The 10,599-nt window shown below is 38.4% G+C and overlaps 1 protein-coding gene across 1 annotated transcript in view; it reads right to left on the minus strand.

Moving 5' to 3' along the window:
• The window catches only part of Cox10 (cytochrome c oxidase assembly factor heme A:farnesyltransferase COX10), a 122,250-nt gene extending 116,652 nt beyond the window's left edge, over nucleotides 1-5,598 (minus strand). The window contains exons 1-3 of the mRNA XM_026409416.2: nucleotides 5,460-5,598; nucleotides 1,352-1,485; nucleotides 102-423 (exon numbers count right to left, since the gene is read on the minus strand). Of these exons, the coding sequence (XP_026265201.2) occupies nucleotides 102-423; nucleotides 1,352-1,485; nucleotides 5,460-5,502 (499 nt within the window). The 5' untranslated portion in view covers nucleotides 5,503-5,598. The remainder of the gene's footprint in view (nucleotides 1-101; nucleotides 424-1,351; nucleotides 1,486-5,459) is intronic.
• Nucleotides 5,599-10,599: the final 5,001 nt, after the last annotated feature.

A 10,599-nucleotide genomic window follows, 5' to 3' on the forward strand; every position in this document is an offset into this window, starting at 1 on the left:
AAAGGATTTACAGTTTCAAGCTATTTAGGAACAATAAATAAATTAGCTCTTTAATTAAAATAAAGCTGCAAGTAGATGTTCACATCAGAAAAACCAAGTACCTGTGAGTTTGATCTTGGAGAGGCGAGCCAAAATCCCTGGCAAATCATCCACATGCAGTTTCATCTCTTTCCACTGCTTTTCCTCTTTTCTCTCTTTTCCCACATCTGTTGGGATTTCAACGATGGAGGCAGACTCTAGTTCTATTAGTTGCTTTTCACTTGGGTTTCTAGACAAAGGCAGGCTGGGGGTTGAAAGAGATCTCATCTCATATATTTCTGCTTTGGCTTGACCTGCTGATATTTTTTCAAGGAAAGGAGATGCTACTGGTTCTGGCTTAGGTTTTACTTGCTGGTTGAGGCTTCTATTCAGCTGCGTCACATACTAAACCAAAAGAAACAGACAAACTCATATGTTACTCTAAAACTAAGCCTTATAATACTTTTAAATGGTTGTTTACTAGCATCTTCCATCCGTAGTTTAAAACTAAATTTGTGAGGTGCTCCATAATTCACATATCTCATTTAATCTTCTTAAAAGTTGCTAAAGAAGATTAATTAATCTCTCTTTTTAATTTACATATGAGGACACTAAGGTTCTGAAATTGACAAAACCAAGAGCTAATAACCAGATATATATAAGTAGCTCTAGGATGAGGAACCACCTCAAAGGGTAACTAGTTAAATGTCTTTTTCATTATGTCAGAATGACTTGAAATTACAAATATCAGCCTTAGATATGACCTACAACTGATGAGTGAATTCAGAGTTGTTTTTTAGGCATTATATATATTTGAATACAAGAGGATTGAGATAAGTTATCATTGCCCATTATAAAATGCCCCACAAAGTACAAAAACTCAATTTATTTGAGTCTATTCAGAAATCTATGTGTTAAAAAGACTTTCAAATGCACTGCTGATTTAAGAAAATAAGAGGACCATGTTGTTAAAACAGTCATTTCTGTATTACTTATGTACTTACAGAACTTCAAAGAATTTAAAAAGATAGATCATAAAAGTTCAGCTTTTCCTAATTTTAGCCTAGTCGAAATATGCCAGAAGTTTTCAATCTTTCTCCAAACTTAATCAATAAGTTCAAGATCATACTTTTAACCTCAAATGCCAGAGTTATTCTGGTTTCAGTTAAGAATAATCAAAACAAGAGATTAAAGTTTTGGATAAACTTAAGAGGACACTAAATAAAAGTCTTTTTCAAACAGTACTTCTAAAACTTTTCTTATAATAGGAATTTCTGAAATTCCCTCATACAGAGAAAAGTATAGGCAGAAAGCAATAGACTGAGAAACATACCATGCGTCTGAGGAAGTTAAAGTGCTGAAATGTAATCCACTGCTTATTGACATTCCTGAAAAGGCGCATACACTTGTGAGGGGATTCCTGCACAGCTTTTCTTTCTAGATACCAGACACATCCTCCTACCCAACCTAAAATAGAGAAAGAGGAGGAAGAAATGGTAGCATGATTAACATTTCTCACCAAATGATAACTACACCTGCCCAATAGCAAAGCAAGCCAAAGTAAGTACTTACTATATGACAGGTCAGAGCTCTGAAATTTTCTAATCCAGAGTTGTGAATAAATGTAATTTATTAGCCTTCTAGTGGTTTAAGTCAACATAATTAGTCAGGAGAACCTGGGAAATTTTTCATATTCGGATCATTATGCTTTTATTATAGTAAATGCTAAAATGTCCACTATAGATCTTTTCAAGAATATAAAACAACCATCCAGGCATGGTGATGCATGCGTGTAATCCCAATGGCTCAGGAGGCTGAGAGAGGAGGATCTCGAGTTCAAAGCCAGTCTCAGCAACTTAGTGAGGCACTTAGCAACTCAACAAGACCCTGTCTCTAAATAATGCAAAAAAGGGTTGGAGGTGTGGCTCAGTGGTTGAGTGGCCCTGAGTTCAACCCCCAGTACTCCCAAAAATAAAAAATAAAACAACCAATACAACCATTTTTAAAAAAAGTAGAAAATGAATAACATTATTTTTCTTAATAAATGACAATAAGTTGGAACATACATATTTCAGGTTAATATTTTGTTCATTTAAGGTAAGTGAACTATTTCTTCTTCTATTTCTTCCTCTAGGAAGAAGAAATAGTTCTCAATAAAATAGGACTCTATCTATGGAGTTAGGAATAAACTATTCTGGTTATATCTGAACTTGGCTTTTAATCATTCTACTGCATCTCCTCTCAAATCAACAAATGTGATACTTCTGGCTTAGGCCTCATTCCATTCAATCTGTACAATCTTAACAATCTGTACAACACCACAGTTTTTCTCTTTCTTTTTCAGTCTCTCCTTCAATGACTTCCATGACACCAAAGGTTCTTGGTCTTCTGCTTTCTGATTCATAGTTTCCTAGGTGTCTCCTCTTTTTGGGTCTATCGCTTTAAGGGAGTTGTGTTCCCATTGTTCTGAACAATAAATATGATCCCTGAGCAAATGGGTATTGTTCACTTTCAACCCATTTCTAGAGTCATTAGGTCTATATTCAACTGCTCTTGGTATCTCCATATGGATGGATAATAATATATCTTTGAGAATACTTTATTCTCACCCTTTTTACTCTATTCTGTACTGCAGAGAAAACCATTAGCTATTTAAGATTTTAGGATCTCCTTAACTCTTCTTTTATCATCTAATAATCATCAAGTACAGTCAACTCTGAAATATAGGTAAAATCTATCCACTCCTTTTCACTCCTACTGATATAGATCACTACAATCTCACATATGAACCATAGTAATGGTAATAGGAGTCAAGCCAGTCATCCTGCCTCCATGTTCCATAAAACTGAAGTTTTCTTCCTGAAGCCGATAATACATAATACTCACCCAAATCTGTATAGACAACTCACCAAAGTAATGTTGTTGTCTCATGACCTTTCACTAAACACACATACTTTAGCATTTGTTCAACTTTATATTGTTTCCTTGCTTGCAATTGCTCTCTGCAGATGACTTGATAGCCCACATGACCTTCCTATATTGTGGGAAGGAGAACTAACACTGAAATACATGGCAATTATCTTAGATTAGCGGTTAGTCACTTATTCACTAAAATCATATTCTCAAACTGCAGTTAATTATGACATGCATATTTTCTACACACAGAAATATATGTTTGGAACCACCTTTGAAAAATATCTTTCAAGAGTAAGTGGGCCAAGCTGAGATTTTACAGAATAAGAAGAAAAAACAGCTAGGAAACTACACAATTTCTTTAGGCAAAATATGTTAATTTCTCTGAATCAGTACCTAGAAAATAAATATTTCAGCCTTAGGGTAAGCTAAAGTAGGTTTTAAAATACACAGGACTGGAAATATGTGACCATAACCACTATTTACCATCAACACTGAATCATATTTGTAGAGCTTTTAAAACTAGATAAGACAACAGCTAAAAGACCCTAAAATATTTTTATTGGTTATAAAATACTTTGAATTTTTATAAGCAAAATCAGATACAACTATTGGATTAGTAGGTATCTAAAACAGTCCAAGTTTACTTTCTCTGACACTTCTTCCCATCAAGGTCTCTTCCAAGTGGATCACAGTAAGTCATGGAGACCACTTACTATTAGATTTATTGGTCATACATTCAGTTTCAGAAAATAAGCTATTAATTCCTTCTACACCAACACCATCGAAAGACTGATCTGGCAACAAACTATGTGGGCCACATGCAGTGCATTCACTGGACTGGGACAGTTAAATGGAACTGCTCTACAGGAAAGGCAGAAAAACAGCTAGTCTGAGGTATGACATTGAAGAATCCTCCACACAGAGGGGATAACTCAAGTACTAACTAGGGATGAGATTTCCAAGAATGAATACCTAGGTTAGAATTAAAGAACACTCACAATCAGAGGTGGTAGAAGTAATAAATACATGATTTTAAAAAGAAATATATATTTGCTTTAAAAATGCAAAACTTTTCATTATGGAAAACTGTATTCATAAGTAGAAGAGTTCAATGACCACACCCCCCCACCTCCATCCATTACTTATCCCCCAGCTTTCAATAATTAAACTCTGGCCAACTTTCTTTCATCTACACACCTTTCTACTCTGTCCCCACTTTATAAGCCAGAAGCAACTTTTGAGATCATCTAGTTCAATTATTTCATTTTATAAACTGAGCAAACTCAATTCCAGAAAAGTCCAATGACTTGCCCAGAGATCACACAAATTAAAAAAGAGACCCATAAAATTACATTATAAAAAAGAAAAACGGAATTTCACTGAGTCACAAAACATCTCGGACAGTGTGCTAGGTGAGACCTCAAAAGTTTCTGAAGAGTGACCAAAAGGCCATTCCTGGGGCTGGGGCTAGGGCTGTAGCTCAGTGGCAAAGTGCTTCTCTAGCACATGTGAGGCACTGGGTTAGATCCTTAGCACCACATAAAAATAAGCAAATAAAATAAAGGCATTCAGTCTCTCTATAACTACAAAAAAAAAAAAAAAGCCCAAATAGGCCATTCCTGGCTTCTAGTATCTGGTCTCTAATATGAACCACAGTCACACACTCCACACAGTCATTAGTTATCATCCTAAAACACTGTGGGCAAAACAATTCCCAATCTTTTCTACTCTCCATCTGGACAAATGTCATTCTTTCACAAATGATTACTGAGGCACAAGCTAATATTCTGAGCACATAGTATACCAGATATGCATTGTCTCCATCCTTCTATTTTAATGAAGTTCATATTCTAGTTAAGAGAAACAGTAAACAGGCTTATATATAAGCAATTATGGACTGTGTTAACCATAATGAAATAAATAGGACGTTATGAGAAAGGAAGAGCAGAGTTCCTTATTTTTAGATAGGATGGTCAGGGCAGGCTTCTCTGAAAAGGTGACCTTTGAGAACTAGCAAGGAGTGAGGAAAGTGCACTGAAACTTCATCATTCGTCACAGGTCTTTCAAAGTGGATGATCACACGAGGGACACGCTGAGGACAGAAAGCCAAAAGTCCCAGGGGATTATGGCCTGCTGTCTGCAGTTATCACCATGACCCTTTAAATTGCAACAGGGCTTCTGAGTGGGAGCAAAGTGCTTTCCTTGTCATTTCAAGCCTATAGCTGGGACCTGAGGCTCTGGTATGCTAAGAGGTTTGTGGAACCGTAAGATTTAACTCTGCCCTCACATCCAGGAGAGGAGGATGGAGCACACGGTATGGACCACTGGGGCCACACCGCCAGGCTGGTTCATAGGTCTGTGACCTCTTCAGGCTAGACTATTCCCAAGGTCACTTCCTCCTCACAGTGAACCAGCCGACTTAGCCAAGGGCTCCCAAGGTTGCAGCCGGCCGGAGCTACAGCCTCGCACGTGGCAAAATTAAAAAGAAAAGAGAGAGAGAATTTTCCCAAGGTCGAGTATACTACCTGTCAGGAGGCATGAGGAGAAAGCGTGAGGGGATGCGGCCATAACGGACGATTCTGGCCGCTCCCCGGGATCCCCGTGTCCTCTCTCCTCACCGGCTGCTGGGCGCCGCCATGTTGTTTGCCCGCCCTCTGTGGGAGCAGGGACTTCCGGTTCGTCACTTCCGGCGGGCGGGCTCTGCGGGGAAAGCATAGTAGCTGGGGTGTGATTTGGGCTGGTGATCTGGACCCCAGCAGTTATGAAGGGTCGAGTGCCCGAGATGCATTCGGGAAATGCGAGAAGCATCCTGCATCGCTTGACCAGAAAAAGCCGCGGACAGCGGCTCCATGCCTCCAGGCCCCGGAATCTAGCAGGCATCCCGCGGCCCGAGGTTACCCTCCGTGACCAGGTGCGATGGGCATGGCTTGTCCGCGGCCTCCTCGAAGGCCGTTTAAATGTATGGTTAGGACACTTCCTGGGGACCCGGGCGCCGCGAGTACAAGTTGGTGCGGTGACGCCTCCGCCTTCCGGTCTGCTGGGTTTCAGACAGCTGCACCACGTTCGCTGTCAGATGTGAGGCCGGATGCACTCGAGGTTCACATCAAGGGAACGGAATCATCACTATATATATATATATATATATATATATATATATATATATATATATATATATATATACACACACACACACACTTGTCAGGTGTTCCAGAGAATTACAGTGTCCCTCAAACGGGCACCTAGGCTCCTATTGCTCATAGACACTCATAAATTGTTATTATCTTAAGTATTGTGGTTGCTTAATCAAATTTTGCAGCAGCCCCCCCATAGGTTTATCATGTTGGGGTTTCATAAGTAAAAGTACCTAAGTCAGTTCTTGTAAAGCAAGACAGAAATAGATAACTGAGCGTTATAAGGGAAGTTTCTATTTATTTTCAGTGATGAGATGAGAACTACTTGGGGTCACCTCAGCTATTATTGCTAGACACTAGGGACACGGACAAAAAAAAATAAGACCCCCTTGATTCTATAGGAGCATACACTGTTCCTATGGTGGGAGGAGAGGCGGTTGTTACGGGAGATCGTGTGATAAGGGTAATGCACAAAGTGCTGTAGAAATCCAAATTGAGGTAACAGTTTCTGTTGGCTTAGGGAAGGTGTCACATTTAAACTTGCTACTCAGTGGAAGACACTGTAAGATTGTTCTCACATACAAGGAAAGTAGACAAAACAGAGAATGGGATTGCAGTGATTAGCTGAGGCTGATCACAGCTCTGAGGTTCATCACTGTGAATTTAGGCCTGTGGCTATCCAGACCAAGTTAATGTTAAACTAAGTGAGTTGTAGATAATGAATTTTGAATAAGTAAGAGTCTAACAATTTTGTTCAACCCATTGTTTTTCAAACATTTTGAACACAGCCTGGGTTATGAGATGCCATATATATGTGTGTAGATGGGTGTATATACATCTGTATACCTGTATAGACTCACATATACACATGAAACAAAATGTACTTTTTCTGAAGTACATTTGACTTGGAATTGAACTTGGACGTGTTCTACCCCTGAGCTACATTCCCAACCCTTTTTCTTTTTTATCTTGAAACAGGGTCCCACTGAGTTGCTGAGACTGTCCTTGAACTTCCAATCCTTCTGCCTCAGCCTCCCAGGCAGCCAGGATTACAGGCATGTGCCACCATGCCCAACTGTGTACAAATAATCTTGAGGATTAAAATATGTTCATATTGATAATTTCTTCTTATTCTAAAATGAACCAGTTTTTTTGCTTAATTAAACCTACATTTCCTGGAAAGTTTTCTTAGAAAATGCTGTAGTTAAGCTGTCCTTCAGTCATCCTAGATGAATAAAATTTTTGCAGATAGACCTCAGACATCCATGCAGCTTGACGTTTTCATAGAAGAAACTGAGGTTGAGAAAGGGTAAATGATTCACTCTAAGCAATGGAATTGGGACTCTAAAAATATAGGTCAGCATTTTCCCCATCTCATATTTTCTTAGATTTTGTGTTATAAAACATAAGAACCTAGTGATACCGCTTTACACCACTAGGATGACTAGAACCAAAAAAGTGAAAAAATAACAATTGTTGGTAAGGATGTGAAGAAATTGGAACCCTCACATATTGCTGATGGGAATATAAAATGATGTAGACATTTCAGAAAACAATGTTGCTGATCCTCAATAGGTTAATCATAGGGCAACCATGTGACCCAGCAATTCCTGTCCCAGGAATGTGCCCAAGAAGAATGAAAACATGTATCCACACAAAAATTTGTGTATAGATTTCATAGCAGTATTATTCATAATATCCTCAAAGTGGACACAATGCAAGTGTCCATCAGCTAATTCCTCCTTCATTTATAAAATGTGGTATATCCATATGATGGCCTGCTATTAAAGTGAAGATAAAATACTAATACTTGCTACAAAATTAGTGAACTGTGAAAACTATACTAAGTGAATTAGTGAACTATGAAAACTATACTAAGTGAAAAAAGACAGTCACAAAAGACCATATATAGGAGGGGTCCATTTATACAAAATGTCCATAATACTCAAATTCATAAAGACAGATTAATGATTGACTAGGACCAAAAGAAATAGTAGAGGGAAAAAGAGGAATAATTGCTAAGGAAAAGGATGAAAATGTTCCTAAATTGATGGTGTGATAGTTATATAACTGAATGTACTAAAAATGTTGAGTTATACACTTTTAATAGGTAAATTATATAGAGTGTGAACTTTCTCATTAATGCTATTATTTTAAAAACAAAAACAAATCTAAGAATGAAGTCAGGTAAAACGAGGTGACAATTCTGTTGAACAACCTGTTTATCCTCTACCAATAACTGTTCATCCCTCATGCAGATTAGAAGACATGACTGGATTGTCCTGAATAAAGACTCCTCAGCCTACCTTGCAGCCTGATTTGACGTTGTGACTAATTCTGAGCAATGGGATACAATTAGAAGAGATGTGTTTGACTTCTGTTTGTCCTTAATAGGAAAGTGCAAGTCCTTCCATGCTGGCTGGCATGCAGAAGAAGTGGCTCGATTTTGAACAACATCTTGTACCATGAGGAGGTTCAGCAAAGCAAGAAGATGTGCAGAGCCTGGAGAACAACAACTTATGAAGCTGCCGTATGAGCTTGGGTTGGTTAGGTTAAGGAGAAATAATTTCTAACTAATACAGAGTAATTGGGGTTTTTTGTCACTTGCAGTACTATTTAATCTACACCAGTATACTATTAATGTAAATATAGATGAACAGCAAAGTTAAATGAGTTAATGTGGTTAACTCATAGCTTTTAAAAATGGCTTTGTGGGCTGGGGTTATGGCTCAGTGGTAGAGCGCTTGCCTGGCATGTGTGAGGCACTGGGTTCAAACCTCAGCACCACATAAAAATAAATAAACAAAATAAAGGCATTGTGTCCATGTGCAACAAATTTTTTTTTTTTTAATCGCTTTGTGTGTCCCCTCTATGCTATTTAGGGATGAGAGGATCACACAAAATCTGATGTGGAAAACAGCAATCATTGTATTTCATAGAAATAATTTTAAAGATCACCTAACTCCCCTTATCCTCATTATTCACTACAATTGTTCATCATACTCTACTTAAGTTTCTCTAGGATAAGGATGTCCCTCTTTCCCAAAGAGAAATATTAATAGTAAAAAGTTAGGAACAAGGATATTAATGAGAACTAATCATGTTGATTCTATGACTGCTGTAAGCGGGGCTTTCTGCTGGTAGAGAGCAAAGAAGTATTGGAATAGTTCTCACAGAATTTACAGGCAGATGGGAAACAGGTAGAAAAGTCCCTTGCCCCTGTCCTCGTATTGCAGTATCACAACCCTGATTGGCATTGCCAGCCAGTAAGGCTGCAGTACAATGGCTTGTACACTCCCAAGTCCAAGTACAGCATCAGAGGGCAGACTTGAAGGCCGAGGAGATAACTAATGTGAATTCTTCTTGAATAGATGTTCCACCTTAAGTTACAGATTAGATTTTGCAGTCAGTGTTCTGTGAATTTGAGTATCGTAAGTCAGTTCCTCAGATCTCCTAATAGTTCCTTGGAAGTGACTGATAACATCAGGATAGAATCCTAGTCCAAGGTCACTTCAGGCATTATTATACCTCTGCTGTCTCCTCCAGCTGCCATTTTCCATTGTTACTCACCAGAGCTCAATTCCATACATGAGTCTTGAGATGCCAAAGGTGAGAAGTACGGTTCAGAGTACAGAAAAAGAAATGGCAACAAGAAAATGCACTCTAGCAAGTTCTATTCACTGCCATAGTTTTCTGCCTTTTCAATAAACAGACCTTGTTAAGGGAAACAAAATACCCGATCCTGGGAGATGAATCATGCTGCTTTAGGTCAATCAGCACAATCTCATTCTAATTTACCTGCCTACACACTTTCCCAGAGTTCTTATAGCAGGGCTGGTTATATTACCCCATTCTGTCTTGAGAGAAAAAAGCCTGCTGGAGAAGTTTTAGGCAATGGTTTTGTTTATCATTGAAAAAACTGGACGTATGAAGGGAGGTACTTTCTCTGACTTTCCTCTTCTTAGGAAGAAAGGCTGAGAATGCAATTCTTGGAGCTGAGACAGCCTTCTTCCAACTATTCGGTAACGATCATGAAGACAAAAAATATGCTGAGGAAAGCAGAGTGGAAAAAACAGCCTAGTTTCTTGAGGAAATTGCTGAGCCATTGCACCAAGTCAAGAACATATATCTTCAGGTGTATTGCTATAGCATATTGTGATGGATAAGCTACTATTTGGTGTTCCGATCGTTGCATCCTGGATGATATGATACGTTCCATGAATGGCACAAGGAGTTGAGCAACAAGGCATCAAATCTTATTCAGCAGATAACACGGAAAACCAACTATAATTCAGTCAGCTATCCAAAAAAGGATATCATGTTTAACAAAAATAAAGTGAATTTGAACATGGTGGCTAGTTGTTGTCATGGATTTAGACTGTATTTTGGAATACTAATATGGCATGAATCCATAATTGCTTAACTCAAAAATAAAAGCCATTCTGTGCATATTTGTTCCTGTCTTGTTTCTTCCTATTTACTATGTGCACAATTTCCTTGGTGATGTCAGAATGCCCAATTTCCCACATCAGGA

The sequence above is a fragment of the Urocitellus parryii genome, chromosome 7 (genome assembly GCF_045843805.1).
Source record: "Urocitellus parryii isolate mUroPar1 chromosome 7, mUroPar1.hap1, whole genome shotgun sequence".
NCBI lineage: Eukaryota > Metazoa > Chordata > Mammalia > Rodentia > Sciuridae > Urocitellus > Urocitellus parryii.